The sequence below is a fragment of the Microtus pennsylvanicus genome, chromosome 12 (assembly GCF_037038515.1).
Source record: "Microtus pennsylvanicus isolate mMicPen1 chromosome 12, mMicPen1.hap1, whole genome shotgun sequence".
NCBI classification, from domain to species: domain Eukaryota; kingdom Metazoa; phylum Chordata; class Mammalia; order Rodentia; family Cricetidae; genus Microtus; species Microtus pennsylvanicus.
The window spans coordinates 76499374-76514935 of NC_134590.1; the positions used below are offsets into that span (position 1 = coordinate 76499374).

A 15562-nucleotide genomic window follows, 5' to 3' on the forward strand; every position below is an offset into this window, starting at 1 on the left:
TACAGCGCTTATCTTTAGTGACCTGTTAAAATATAACCCTGTTTGGTTCGGAGATGATCTCTCCAACTGCCTTTAAAGCGCAGGGCAGAGTGAAGTGGGTAGACTTCTGTCTAAGTTCCAGTGGATCTAATCTCGCTGCCCCCAGTTTATCTGACTTAAGACCCTTGCTGAGCTGTGGGCCTCAGAGCATGTGGGCACTCTCCTCTGGCTTTTCCAAGACTCTTCTGAGGAAATCTTTGTTTACAGTGAAGCCATGATGTCCCTTTAAAGTTCTGAGCTTGTGGGTGTCATGAGCCAGCGGGACTCCCCGGGTTTATCAGACTCACACAATGTCAGGAAGTCCTTGACACACCACCAAGTACTAGATTTTTGTTGTTTTGATTTTGATAACACAAGCAGCTTTGGCCCAGCCAGGCAAGTTTCATTCACAGGCCACAGCAGGGGAAATTAGGACCAATTCCCATGGTAGGTGGAGACTGTGAACTTGTCTGAGGAGCAGCATGATGGCGGTCTCTAACAAGTGGCCAGCCCTGCAGGTACCCACACAGAGAGGCTGGCTCACTATGGTGGCAGCCAGTGCACCCTCGGGACTTGGACATGGCTGCTATCATTCATTAAATTATTCATTTCTTTAAATAAGTGCTCAAGATGTGAACCAAATCCATGTGGAACATTTGTTGTTTCAGTCTCCTAGAGCCCAGACTGACCTTGATTCAAGGGTATCCTTGACCCCTTGATCCCCTTGGCACTACCTGTGAAGTACCAACTACGGGTGCGCCCCACCATGCCTGGGTCTCTGTTAAACATTTAAAGCAGCAAAATAAAAGTCAATACAGGTAGTAGTGTGGAGTTTAAAATGTCCTCTCAAGCTCTTCTTGTGAGTGTAATAAACAGACAAAAGACAAGACGATTTAGACAGCAGCAGAGGAAGAGAGACTGGAATGTGACTCGTCGCTTTAAGCCTGTGCTGTGTGCCCATAGTAGATCCCAGTGTGAAGAATGGATGACATGGTGGATAAGCATAGAAGACTGTAGTGATGAGGCAGGCAGGCCTGCTTTTTGTCCCGCCCGGCTTCCGCACAGCTAGCTTTACACCTGAAATAATTCCACGGAAACTGTATTCTTTTAAACATTGCTTGGCCCATTAGCTCTAGCCTCTTACTGGCTAACTCTCACATCTTGATCAATCCATTTCTATTAATGAGTGTAGCACCACGAGGTGGTGGCTTACTGGGAAGGATCTTAACCTGCTTCCATCTTGGAGAGGAGAGCTATAGCATCTGCTTGACTTAGCTTTCTTTCTCCCAGAATTCTGTTCTGTCTTCCCCGCCTACCTATATTCTGACCTATCAGACCAAGCAGTTTTCCTTATTAATTAAGCAATGAAACAACAGATAAATAGAAGACCCACCTACATCAGAAGACAGCAAGGGTGAGAGAGGTAGGGATGGGGGAGAGGTGAGAAGAGAAAGGGGGCAGGGAAGTCAGAGGGGAAATTGAGAGAGAGAGGTGGGGAGAGAAGCAGTGAGGACATTCTATGCAGGCTGAGGGCCACATGTTATCACCCCCTTTTCTAGTGGGGAAAAGGTCATCATATTTCTTATGTAGACTCCTTACTCTTACAAGACACAAGAATGCCACAGACCAGAACAGTTACAGTTCCATAAATCAGAGTTGGCTGGAGCCAAGAAGGAGGCAGGCTCTGAATTGCAATCAAACAAGAGAAAGGAGCAGAGAAAATAAGTCATGTGATTGGGCATGTTTCTCTGGATTCTGTTCCTTCCTGTCCATTCACCCCCACATCCCTCAGCAATTCCTAACTTACGAAGTGCTAGTCCAGAAAAGACTCAGCCAGTTTCCTCTTGAGTAGACACGAGTACTCTTCACTTTTATTTCTTTGTACCTGCAAACCTTCAAAAGGAAAAACATACACTGAACAGCATCTAAAACCTGTAGGTACTTCCTAAATAATATGATAGAGTGGGGGATAGTTCTTTTTCACAAGAGACCTGGACAGTTATTGTATTTTCCAAGGGAAGAAAGACTATAAGGATTTCTAACGTTGAGTTTTTGATAGCATCCTCCTGGAAAGCTACTTTCTCGAGATGGCTGGTTCTGCCCTCAAAATGAACATTACTCCATTCTGACAGACCAAGCCAATGGTAATTTTTTATGTGAGAATCTGTGCAAAAACAAGCATACAGTTTGCCCAGAAGTTTGCAGGATGACCCCTGTCTATAGGTACACTCTGACAACACACTAAAGAGGAGGTGCCTCCGCCATCACGAAAACACTTTAACAAGAAGAGTTGGTTAAAACCTCACTCATTTTCATGGTGTCCTCCCCAAGCCCTGCTGTAGGTCAGCTGTGTATAGGAGAGTTCATAAAGTATCAGGCTAGAGCACAAAGATGTATTTACAAATAGAGGAAAGCACATAAGACCCCAGCACACTTGACTCCTTTGCACCCGTCCCTCCTGACGAGTCTGGCCCTGTGCCAGCAGACCCCAGCAATACAAACTCCAGGGGAGCCCGGCTCAACTGATCCCACACCAGAGAAGGAGCAGAGGCCAAAAGTGGTGACCACTGGCCAGCAGGGAGGAAAACTGCCTGTGACAGAGACCCCGGAAGGTTTGAGCGAAGACAACAGTTCACAGGCTTCTGGGGACTCACTGTGCCTCGGTGTCCTGGCTACATCTCAAGCATTATTTCTTTATTGCTATTACATTGATAATTCCAATTGCAGTACAATTGCTCAATTTACCACCTCCACGGCAGCCAAGGAGGTGGTAAAAGATGGTGCCTTGTAAATCATATTCAATGCCCATGTCCTTTTACTTTAAAAAAAAAACTCCACTGGAAAGACTTCTTTGTTGGCAGTGATTCACAGAAGACCGCCTAAGGAAAATGGCAAAGGTGTGCCTGAAACCCACCAAGGAATCCTGCTCTGCCCTAGCCTAGTGAGTTTGTGTTAGCCCCCTTAAAATAGGAAAGACCCGATGCCTGAGGCCTCACAGCAAGCTGTAGTGGAAACAACAACCTCAGGTCTGCAGCCAACAGCTGAGTCTTACTCAACCACTAGCCTTTTCTGTGTGGAACCTGAGTATCTGGCTGGAGAAAAGTTCCTGATCGCATGTGGTTATAGCTCCGTTCACTTGTCATTCATTCCGGATAATTACCAATGTTTACCAACTGCAAGTTGCAAAGTATGAAGCTAACAGCTTCTTCCCTGGTGTGCAGCAGCCCAGGGATTCTTTTGGACTTCACCTTGAGTCCAGGTGCATGAGCACTGCCTTCCCGTGACCCTGGGGCTCCTCTGGATGGTTCACTCCCTCACTGCGGGGCCCTCTGTCTTTCAGGGCATGAACTATCTGGAAGATCGGCGCTTGGTGCACCGTGACTTGGCAGCCAGGAATGTCCTGGTGAAGACCCCACAGCATGTCAAGATCACAGATTTTGGACTGGCCAAACTGCTCGGTGCTGACGAGAAAGAATACCATGCCGAGGGAGGCAAAGTAAGGACCTAGTAGCAGCAGATCGGGAAGTATTTCCCTGATAATCCAGACCCATCCCCCTCCCTGTCAGCTGTGGGCCGCCTTTGCCAACCATTCCGAGTGAGGTCATAGGAGCTGCCACCATGACCTAAGGTCTAGCCTACTTTGTGAGTGGAGTTTGGTGAGAGAGGCAGTGAAGAAGGAGACTCTCCCCAGAGGCCAAAGAGAGCAAGCCCCCATCTCCAGGTGACGGTGACGTGACGTAATAACAACTGTTGAGTTCTACTGCCTCCTCCAGGAGGAAAACACCATTCAAAAAAAACCAGTTGGGAAATATCACAGCTAATTTAGTACTAACCTCTCTTGAGACTCGTGTTCAATAAGCTGGGAGTTCTGGGAGTTCGGTGAGTCTGTTGGCTCCTGCTGGAGAATGGCAGTGAGGGGGCTGGCTCTCTTCCCTCTCTAATGTTTGCAGTCCCTTCAAGGCCTCGTCACAGCCGTGAGGGGTGCACAGGCCTGCCAGTCTCTCCAGATGACCCCCACCCTCCCTAGCTACAGCCCTCTTGTCATGCTGACAGCAGGGCTCTAAATAGCACTGTCAACCCCGTGAACTCGGTTATTGGAAACATACCCAAAGTCTGGGATGGAGGGCTGTAGGGAAATACCACAGCCTTAGTTCATCAAAATAGGCCGTTGCTCAAAATGCTCTCGGTCACAGCTTTCATGACGTGGTTCTGGGACCCACCTGTTCTCTGGTGTATTTTTAAAAATCCCTGCTAGGCGGGTGCAGAGACCCTAAGCCTGGTAGGGAGGTCACGAGACTTTCCTCACTAGTCATTTGTCATTAGACCTAGAAGGACTACATTGTTTTTTCAGCTGTAAGCTGATAGTCTTCTTGCTGCTTTATCCCACTTTGTCCCAAGGTGCCGATCAAGTGGATGGCCTTGGAATCAATTTTACACCGAATTTATACACACCAAAGTGACGTCTGGAGCTATGGTGAGTCAAACCTCTGACGCTAATGAATTTGTACTAAGGCTAAGCTGGTTCCTATTATTTGTTAATTGACATTATATGCCCTGACATGCAAGTGTTACCTTTCAAGACAGTGGGCATTCATAATGGAGCTGCTCTGTATCTACCGTCCTAAGAGAATCTGACAAAGGAAATGAAGCTTAGCTGCCACACCAAGGATCGCTAGAGACAACCAGGAACTCCTGCTGCAGGGAAGGTCATAAGGGGAAAAGGACCAGAATGTAGGTTAAGCCTCTGCCTGCAGAAGTCAAACAGATATAAGCTCTTGCTTTGAACTTGAAAGGAATGAAAGGAAAGCCGCAAATGAAGCATCTCTGATAGATAAATGTTTTCTCATGAAACGCCCAAGACTGTTGGTTCATGTCATATTTGATTTAATATCTCTGTGCCAAAGAGAATAGCTTGACAAGGGTGAACCATGAGGATATGTAGGAAGTAAATGAGAACAGGAAAATGGTTACAGTGTGCTACTCAAAAAGACCCTCCTCATCCGGGTCCAGTTCTTCTAAGTACATCATAGCCATGCCCAGGGCTTCGCTTCATCTGACGGGATGACCACTCATGCCACGCCTGCTTTGCATGTTCTTCCCTTGTCTTGGGTCTGTTATATCTTCACCAGTAATACCTTTGGTTGCTGTGTCAGGCACTTGATCCTTGAATTCCCCACCAGCAATTCATAGAAAAGTTGGAAAACACTGTCGTTACGAAACACAACTCTCACCTCAAAGGGAATGAAGGATGATTTATTCTGAACCAGCCAAGGGAGGTCATCACCAAAGAACACGAATTCGGGTTACCCTGAACATCTCCTTAGGAAGCAGATCTAGCAGATTGTATTAACTACAGGATAAAGAACATTATGTATCAAATGCTTTGCCGTTTACAGCCATATTCATATGGTCCTTTTTTCCACTATTACTACTGTGAATGTAAGGTTCTCAGGGCAGTTGAGTAAGTGGATGGACCTTGTTCTGTGGCAAACTCATATTCCACAGTTGTCCTTATCTTTTGGGTTATTATTGAACTCTTCTCCTTGTCAGTCAACAACTATATGTCTCACATTAAACTAAACATTTGATGTCAAAGACCTTGCTAGGTACTTGAAGCCAGGCTATGAAACAGATGCTACTATCCTACTTGAAAGTCAAACCAAAGGCATCGGTAGTCAAGCCAAAGGCTCCAAAGCTATAGAAACATACGTTTTTAAATACTTCACCACATTAATGACTAAAGATAAGATGATGTGCTGACCATGAACTCATGAAGCAATAACTTTCTTTGCCCGCTTTGTCTGCTCAGGAGTCACTGTGTGGGAACTGATGACCTTTGGGTCCAAGCCTTATGATGCAATCCCTGCTAGTGAGATCTCATCCATCCTGGAGAAAGGAGAACGCCTTCCACAGCCGCCTATCTGCACCATTGATGTCTACATGATCATGGTCAAGTGTGAGTGCCTGGGGCAACCATCCACACTCTTGTAGGGCAGCCTGAAAGGGCATAACTACTCTTAGCCAAATAACCAAGGCCATCATTTCCCTGAAGAAAGAACATCACTCTTTAAGGCAGGCACACAATTCCAGAAACACCATAAACACCTCCTGCAAACATTCTTTAGGAATCACTTGCTTGACTCATCCTGACCTCATATTTTCCCATCTTTGCAACCAAATAAACCAAAGTCTTTCATAAGCCATTATTCCAAAATATTCTATTCTCTGAGTTGCTCAATGACCTTACAAAGTTGCCTTACATTCTAAGACCTGTTGCCAGAGAGACTTAATGTTTTTAAATGCCTAACAATGAGTAACCAGGGGACTTTGAGAGAATCAACATTTCTGCTCTGGCTTAAACCTTTCAAACAGTGGATTTACGTGAGATCTCCGTGGCACGGCAGTTCATCATTTTAATCTCAATAGGAGCGTGCCTTTGGATCAGGGCTACTATTCCACACAAATCACAAGTGTGCTCAGCTCAGAAAATAACCTTACCCACGGGATAGCACTGGCATAAAAACATAGCAGAGGAATGTGACAGTCATTGTGGCAGCTTGCTGTGATAAAACATGGACCAAAAGCAACTTGGAGAGGAACATGTTTATTTGGCCTACAGCCCACTGTCCATTGTCAAGGAAAACAAGGGCAAGAACTCAAAATCAGATCCTGGAGGTAGGTACTGGCTTGCTCTCCCTGGTTCACTCGGCCTGCGTTCTTACACAGCGGAAAACCACCAGCCTAGGGGTGGCACCGCCCACAGTGGGCGGGACCCTTCTCACACTACTCATTAATCAAGAAAATGTCCCACAGGCTTGCTGACAGGCCAATGCAACGGAGGCATTTCCTCGGTAAAAGTTTCCTCTTCCCAGATGACTCTAGTTTTTCTCATAGTGACAGAAACCAACCAGCACAGCTGTGCTTATATAAGTAACAATGTATCTCTGAACTTTAGACCTGAGAGCTGATCTGTTTTCACTGCATTGGTTTGGGCTGAGGAAGCTGAGGCCCAGAAAGGTTACATGATTTGTCTAAGGTCACATTGCAGTTTGGCCTAAAATACTTTGACATCCAGTTGAAAAAAAATGTGAATCCCCGAGAGGCACAGGGATTTCTAGCCCACAGTTTATCCTCCTCATCGCTGAATCTATATTTAGATCATTGTGTAATCTAATGCACCCACATGGCTATTAGATATAGCTTCACACAGAAGGCACTTGCTTTATGCAGCTGTAGGTTCGGTCCCCAGCCCTGCAAGATAAATAAACAACAGGACATGGATGCAGCCTTGTCATTTGTGTGAATGGAAACTGATTGTAGAAGGCCTTGATATTTAATCTGGTTTCTGGTCTGGAAGTCTATGGAGTAGGGACAATGAAATCACGAAGGCATGCCAAAGTCAGCATAATTTAGTCATGATTGCCCGTGACAATATTCTGTAGTCACTGAAGATTGTAAGCAAGAATGATGTCTAGGGAGAAGAAATATAGAAATATTAGAGTGTGTTATTGTTACTGTGATTTAAAAATAGTGTATAGGGCTGAGGATGAATGCATACGTCCCTGGGTTGTATCCCCGGGTGACAACAACAACTTCTCATGGACTTTGAGGACCAACCTGTAGTAAGAAGCTGCAGGCCGCATTTCTGCCGCCTGGCTCCTGGCCGCCAGCTAGCTTATGCCCCGAAATAATTACACAGAAACTGTATTCTTTTAAACACTGCCTGGCCCATTAGTTCCAGACTCTTATTGGCTAGCTCTTACATATTGATCTAACCCATTTCTAATAATCTGTGTAGCCCACGAGGTGGCTTACCAGGGAAGATCTTAAACTGCGTCTTTCTGGAGTGGGAGAATCATGGGGACTGTCTGACTCAGCTTCTTTCTCCCAGCATTCTGTTCTGTCTACTCCGCCTACCTAATTTTCTGTCCTATCAGGCCAAGCAGTTTTCTTTATTAGTTAACCAATGAAAGCAACAGATAAGATACAAGACCCACCTCCATCACCAACCAATGTCAGCTCTGTGCTGAGGTTGAAAAGTCGGCCCCAAAGATTATGTCCTCACCATTCATTTGCCTAGAAAGAGCACAGCGTAAGTGCTTCAAGCAGTGTTCTCTTTAATTTCTTCCAGGGTACTAATCACTCTGCTTTCCTTCATTTCCTTCAGGCTGGATGATAGATGCCGATAGCCGCCCAAAGTTCCGAGAGCTGATTCTCGAATTCTCCAAAATGGCCCGAGACCCCCAGCGCTACCTTGTTATCCAGGTACCAGGTCACAGTTTGCACTTCCATTTCCAAAATTCCTCCAATAGCTCCTGATACCACTGTGGTGGTTCAGCACAGCCTGGGGGACGCTTTCCTGTTAATAAATCCGTTTGTGTGTTGGAGCTGCTTCAGTTACAACCCAATGATTCTGAACTACATTGGGACCATGGGTGGATCCCATCTAACTCCAAGTAGCCATGCCATTTGAGCAGTCCTGCCTAGACCCAACCTGTTCTTCCAATTCACATGTCAGTCACCTTACATTTTGGCTTCACTGTCATGGCTCCCATCCCTGACTCTGTATGCATCCTTGTGCCACGTGTACCACCAATCATTCCATTTCCTTATCTAATTCTGAAATAACAAAACCAAGGTCACTTGACTATGTGGATTTTAAGTTTCAGTAAAATAATATATGCAAAGCACATTGCATAACATTGTGTAGGGGACAGTAAACTGTTCCCAGTACTTCTTTTTCTTCTTTCTCTTAAGTGGTTGCTCATGTGCAGGCTGTCAGAATCAGGAGATTTGTGGGTTTATTACATTGCAAAATATCCACACTTTAATATGGAAAGAGCTGTATGTGGATCTGAGAACCGCAGAGTTTGCCCAATAACTAAACTAACAAACTTGCCGGTACTTGTTGATAAAAACCCTTACTCATGTAGCCAGAGAACAGAAAAGCAACTCTGTTGCCCCTTCTAACGGTCTCAAAATCTCTGCACCAGGGGGATGAAAGGATGCATTTGCCCAGCCCGACAGACTCCAACTTTTACCGAGCCCTGATGGATGAAGAGGACATGGAAGATGTGGTTGATGCCGATGAGTACCTCATCCCACAGCAAGGCTTCTTCAACAGCCCATCCACATCTCGGACTCCCCTCTTGAGTTCTCTGGTATGCGAGCTCTCTCTCTCTGCCCTGTCTCTCTGTCTCTCTCTCTCTGCTCTCTGTCTCTCTCTCTCTCTCCCTCTCTCCTGATTTAAATTGATTTGGTTTCCATTTTCTAGATTATATTTGGAGAAGAAGAAGTAAATTTTAACAAATGGAACCTAGCATCAGAACCAGTAGTTTATTTAGTCATTTTGTTGCCTAGTTTTTCTAAAGCTATCATTCAAGATAAAAATTCTCTTCTCCAAAACACATTTGCTTTCATCCAAAACAGTAAACACCTTGAAATATTCCTACTCTGTGAGACCTACCTCCTGCATCTGTGGGAAATGGATGAGAATGGACCATTGTACCATGAACAACATTGCTGTTTTTTTTTTCCAGAGTGCAACCAGCAACAATTCCACTGTGGCTTGCATTAATAGAAATGGGGTATGTATGAACACGATATAAACCAGAATCAAATAAGCTGATTTTCAAGCCCTGTTACTCAGGGAACGTGCCCATCTCTGCCCACATCGTACGGACCTTCCTTCCTGTGTTTTCCACATCATAGCTTCTTTGACTGGGACCCTAAGGCCAGGAACTAATGATGACTTATCACATGACCACGGGAGGTGTGATTCATAGGCAGCCAGCATCAGCCTCACCTGGCAGCCATTAGAAGTGAAGATATTCAGGCCTCTAGCAGACCCACAAGCAGGATCTATGGGGGTGTCACCAGTGTGGGCATGAGCCCCCCAAGTCACCCTGAACACAAGGAAGTGCGGTGCTTCAGCCTGTGCCTGCACTGTGCTGTCTGCGAGCCGCCACACCACTAATTCCATTTTAAATAACGCGAAATAAAACATGAAAATCAGCTCACCACACATTCCAGGCATTCAGGGGCCACATGTGGGCTGGGACTGCCTTATTATGGAACACAGACGCCAAGGTGCCCCTATCCCTTCAGCACATTCTGTCAGATGTACTGACATGATCTGTCTCTAGCCCACCAGACCGGGTGTCCCTTCGGAGCCTTTCAGAAATCTGTTCTCCCAGACTCAGACTCCAGTGAGTTTACTCTCTCCGTGTCTGTGACACCTGACTACGTAGCCCAGCAGGCCTTGAACTCACAATCCTCACGGCTCAGCCTGCAGAGCTCTGAAATCGCAAGCACATGCCAGCCACTTGGACGTGCATTTTAACAAGACCACAGGCAAAGTTAATCTATAACGAGGTCTGAGTAACTAATCCTCCCTGGAGTAACCTTGCCGAATTCTCTTCCCAGCAGAGCTGTCGTCTCAAGGAAGACAGCTTCTTGCAGCGGTACAGCTCCGACCCCACTGGTGCCTTAATGGAGGACAGCCTAGACGACACGTTCCTCCCTGCGCCGGGTGAGTAGCTTGCTCAGGAAGCGGCCATTGGCCGTGGTGTCTACTCTCATTTCCTCTGGCACCAGCCAGGAGCTTCTTTCCAAGTCGTCCCGAGGGGGAGACTGGCAAATGTGCAGACGTGTTGGGAGTGAGAAGAAACAGAGGGAACTAAGCGTGCTGTGGGAACTGTGTCCAACACAAGTTACAGCTCAGTTTTTCATTCACACACACACACTCACACACACCCTACACATCTTCCTTTAAATTTACAAAAATCACATAGGCCCACTGCTTTGCGAAGAACAGAAAATCTCACAGTTTCTTTGGGAATCTCCATAGGATTCCCAGAACTTCCTTGCCCTCTGACAGCACGTGTCTCACTGAAGATGTTTGCAGAATTCACCAAAATTTCGGGGCTGTGAAATTCTGCTTTGAGAATCTTGGCACAAAGCTTTGCTAATTCATACGTGCTTTTTTTTTCCATTTCAGAATATATAAACCAGTCTGTCCCCAAAAGGCCAGCAGGCTCTGTACAGAACCCTGTCTATCACAATCAGCCCCTGCATCCAGCAGCTGGCAGGGACCTGCATTATCAAAATCCCCATAGCAACGCCGTGGGCAACCCTGAGTATCTCAACACTGTCCAGCCTACCTGTGTCAGCGGTGGATTTGACAGCCCTGCCCTCTGGGCTCCCAAAGGCAGCCATCAAATGAGCCTGGACAACCCTGATTACCAGCAGGACTTCTTTCCCCAGGAAGCCAGGCCAAACGGCATCTATAAGGGCCCCACGGCTGAAAATGCCGAATATCTACGCGTAGCACCAACAAGCACTGAGTTTATTGGAGCCTGACATGGAGGGGTGTCACACCAGCTATAAAATCTCCAGACTTATCATTACCCCAGGACCAAGCCATGGCAGCACCTCCAAACAGCCATGCCCATGTTGTGCCAAATGTCAGACCCTCGGACAGGTTTGCAACAGTAACTTTGATGGGCTCTGTCTTTGAGCCGAGCAGTGGGCCCCTCCCCTGACGCGCTTTGGGAAGTTGAAGGTACATTTTTTTTAATCCTTCAAACTGTGAAGATTCTACAAAAAGGCATCCATCATGAATGTAGTCCATTGGGACGGAAGTTTACCTCATGGTGAGGTGCACGGGGAAGAAAACACACATTTGGAGATTTGCTGCACAGGGACCTTTGGATTCTTATTTTCTTTATTGATTTGATTCATGGGCTCTTCCAAGAAGGAAGGCACTTACTTGCGGTATGTATTACAGAGTTGCCCAGTGCCAACTGTGACCAGTTGATTCCACAAGCTCTGCTTCGAGACATTTCTGTGGCAAGACAACTACATATACAAGAAGGCCTGCGTGCCTCGAGCAGGCCACGCTTGTACAACCTTAAACCATGGCGGGTACAATAGGATAAGCCACTTTGTTACTTCCTGGGGCTGGGAGAAGGAGGAGGAAGGGGGTAGAAGTTCCCCCTCAGACTTGCTTTTGTATGAATCTGTCCCCGGTACTTACACCGCTGGCTTACCGGTGGCTTCTGGCTATCAGGCCTCCTTGACCTCCTTGTGTTTTCCTTTTCACTGTTTTGAGCTGTAATAGGCATTCCCGTCTTGATTTTGTAAAGTCAACAAGAAACAGTATTATCAGAACAACCATGACTCCACATCTGTGCGCTAACCAAAGGCCTTTAATTCACATGGGGTGGCAAGGCAACACTTCATAGAGGAATATAACCCAAGAGTTTAGTCTCGGCATCAGGCCTGTTGAAGCGTGTCTCGTGAGACTACAGAAATGACAATGCTCTTCAAATCCCTTTTGCCTCCACCCCTCTACACTCCGAAATCAGCATAAACCACACAAGAAGAATCCTTTTTGTATTTTTATAAGTGTTTACTGGAGATGTGTAAGTGGCAAATTGTCGCCAAAGTTTTCTTTCCCTTTGAGAGAAATTATCAAAGCTACTCCATAGTAAGTGGCAACCCAAGGTAAGCTCCGTATGCACATTCCCAGAGAAAGAATGTTAAGAATTGAGTGGAATTCAAGTGGCAAACTTGCAATAGGAGTTTGCAAGCGACAACAATGCTTCCATGGATGCTTCTGGGAAGAAACCCATCTCAAAGTAATCCCACTGTCATTGGTACATCCAGCTCCTCAAGGTCTCAATGTTGGTTCTTAATTTGCTCTTCCTTGCAGCCCGGTTAGTTAATATCTGTCTTTGGTAAACACTACTTTAATGCTCTTGGTATCCATCCCTTCCCATTTATCAAGGGGTGGATAGGAATGGCCTTATAAACACTAATTCTAAAGCAAAATAATGAATGCCAGATAAGTTGTCTGAGCCAGGCACCAAAAGCACAGAGGAGAGATGGTGCATTCTGTGTGGGAAGATCTAGAAAGTTCACAGCGGAGATAATATTACCATTATCTTCTGAGATTAAAAAAAAAAAGTCTTAAACACTAGCAAAATGAAAAGTATGTTTCCTTAGAGAATTCAGCCAAGAGAGCAACAACGGGAAAGCTCTACTAAGTAAGTGAGGTCCAAGGCCAAGCCAATCATCGTGCTGCTTCCTCAAGCATGAGGCTTGCAGCATCCTGAGTTTCCTAACTATTGTCCACTCCTGGCAATGTCAGGCTGTCATTCATGAAAATAAGTAGTTAGAACACTAAGCAGCATTTCCAGAGACGGACATTCCATGCCATTCCGTGCCAGAATATGCCACGTCGATCGTTGATCCACCAGGAAGGCAGAGGAAACATTTAGCCAGGTGTTTGTTCAAAACTGAAATTCAAAATGACCCTGTCACTTGTCAGGGGCAGGCGATTGGTGAGGGAAAGCAGGAAAAAGCCAGTCAAATTGTAGCAATGAAATCTTAGTATTTTTGTACTTTGAAACACTTTTCTTATAACAAAATAAAGTAGCAAAAACCTTTCAAACCTGCTTTTCTTTTTATTTAAATGTTCTGCCTAAACTTTAGCTGTTGCCAGAGTTAAAATTATGTTGGCCAACGTGTCCTCACTGTATCTGTGCAGGAAGTCATGGGACTGGGAGAGCTGCCTTGCTGACCCTTTAAAGCAGTGGTACTCAACCTGTGGGTACCACTTAACAGCCACTGGTATAAAAGAAACTACAGAGAGGGGAGGCACCATGCTGGGACCATCATTTCCTTACATCCCTGGCAGCCCTAACTCAGCTTCACTCTTCCTTTAAATAAGCAGACTCATGTGCCTCCCAGGACCTCCTTCTACTAATTGTCTATCAGTCCAATCTTAGATTAACTTTTCCTCTGCCATGGTCCCACCCTGCCTCTTGGGCAGTTCTTGGGAAAATAAATATAGGGACCTAACACTTACAATGAGCACAAACACATGACCTACAAGGAACCCCTATTGTTATACCCTATGAGAGTTACTTTTTACCCTCATGATGGGAAAGGATAATCTCTTAAATCCTAAATTTTCTGTGAGTCCTTCTACCATGAACTTCATAGGTGGAAGACCTGGGGAGGCAGCAAATCTCATTCTAGCTGTTTAGGCATTTGTTGAACATTCTTTGTGCTGTTCTTTAGACTCCCACCCCATCCCCAAACTATAGACATAAAAGAGTCTTGGACTCATAAACACTAAAAGACTGGGTCTTGGGCTGGGCTACCATGAGACATTTCCAGCCGGTAGAGTGTCAACCTAATTCTCCTTCCACCCATGGAGTTTTCAGAGTACCACCAGGATATCCCAACAAATACCAAAGTTTCAGGAGCCACTGCTGGAGAAAAAAAGACTTGAGAAAGGGACCCCATCACTCACTGATGGTGACCCCATCTACAGCCACTCATTTGGGTCCTTTGATTACAATTGTATAAGACAAAGCAGGGACAGTCATATACCTGTTCCCACCTCACTGCCAATGAGAGGTCCCTGAAGAGTTTAGGAAGATTTCCCCAGACCCTACAGTTTAATCCAGTCAGAATTCCCGAAATGCAGCCCCAGCTTTGATTCTAATGGACAGCCTAGGACAAAGTCCGCATCTGTACCATCTTCATCATTTCTACAGAACAGCCACTGTCCCCACCTTGCCCAAAGTCAGAGTGGAATAAAAGGGCCTGGGTAGGGGAGAGACTTCCTGACACATGGAAAGCAACTTTGCAGTCACCACTATGCCTGTGACTTGGCCACAAGTGTGGCCTTTCCAAAATTCAACCCCCCCCACACACTCTTTTTTTTCAACATAACCTTAATCCTGAAAGGGGCAAATATCTAAATCTGAGTCTTGCTAAAGTTCTGCGACATCTTGCTAAAATCCTGGGACATTTTTGGTTACCTAAGAAACAAGTCCTAAACACCGACCTCCTTCCCACCTTCCACATTGAATGAGCTGGTCCCACTTAAGAGCAGATGTTAAAATTTTGCTTAATCTCTCCTTTCTTTTGATAAGGATGTGTTTGTATAATCACATAATGACCTGTTTACATTTCCTGGCTTGTGGGCTGTAAAACCTTAACCCCTCTCCCATTTCCCAGCCACACCTGCGGTTCCAGAGACTTTGTATTCTCAGAGCCACATTTAGATAGAATTTGTAAATGCAGGTGTATTTTTGTAACTTTTTTGCAGTGTATTGTCCTCTTTATGTAGCACTGAATTTTGTAAAGTATATTTTTTTAGGGAATTCATTTTTTAACTTAAAAAATCTGCATGCTTTAGAAAAACTCAGTAGAATCAAAATTTGAAATTGAAATCTTTGCTTAAGAATGGTTCTGCAAGGGTGATGGGGAGAAGTCTCTTTTTCTCTTAGGCGAGTGTGAACCTCAGGGTCAAGATAAACTAGGTGGGTCCTTGCCACAGTGAAGGAGAGGAGGGTCATTTCAGAATCCTTACAGGAAGAAAAGACAGACACAAGCTTAATGATGGTCTGAGCAGGAGCTGCGGATTCTGGGTTAACATAAGAATTACTGCCAGCTCACAACTACTAGAAGAATTTCAATGCGTAGCATTCTCAGGTCATCTGCCAATATGACCTTGTTAGTGTAA

At 45.5% G+C, this 15562-nt stretch overlaps 1 protein-coding gene across 2 annotated transcripts in view; it reads left to right on the plus strand.

Annotated features, from left to right (window-relative positions):
- Positions 1–13474, plus strand: part of Egfr (epidermal growth factor receptor) — a 175918-nt gene extending 162444 nt beyond the window's left edge. Inside the window, exons 21-28 of one of the 2 annotated variants that reach the window (XM_075944388.1) lie at positions 3359–3514; positions 4417–4492; positions 5828–5974; positions 8186–8283; positions 9012–9179; positions 9558–9605; positions 10447–10549; positions 11018–13474. In XM_075944388.1, coding sequence (XP_075800503.1) covers positions 3359–3514; positions 4417–4492; positions 5828–5974; positions 8186–8283; positions 9012–9179; positions 9558–9605; positions 10447–10549; positions 11018–11379 — 1158 coding nt within the window. In that variant the 3' untranslated portion in view covers positions 11380–13474. Of the gene's footprint in view, positions 1–3358; positions 3515–4416; positions 4493–5827; positions 5975–8185; positions 8284–9011; positions 9180–9557; positions 9606–10443; positions 10550–11017 lie in introns of both variants that reach the window. The other variant, XM_075944387.1, reaches the window with a different exon arrangement.
- The last annotated feature ends 2088 nt before the right edge of the window (positions 13475–15562 follow it).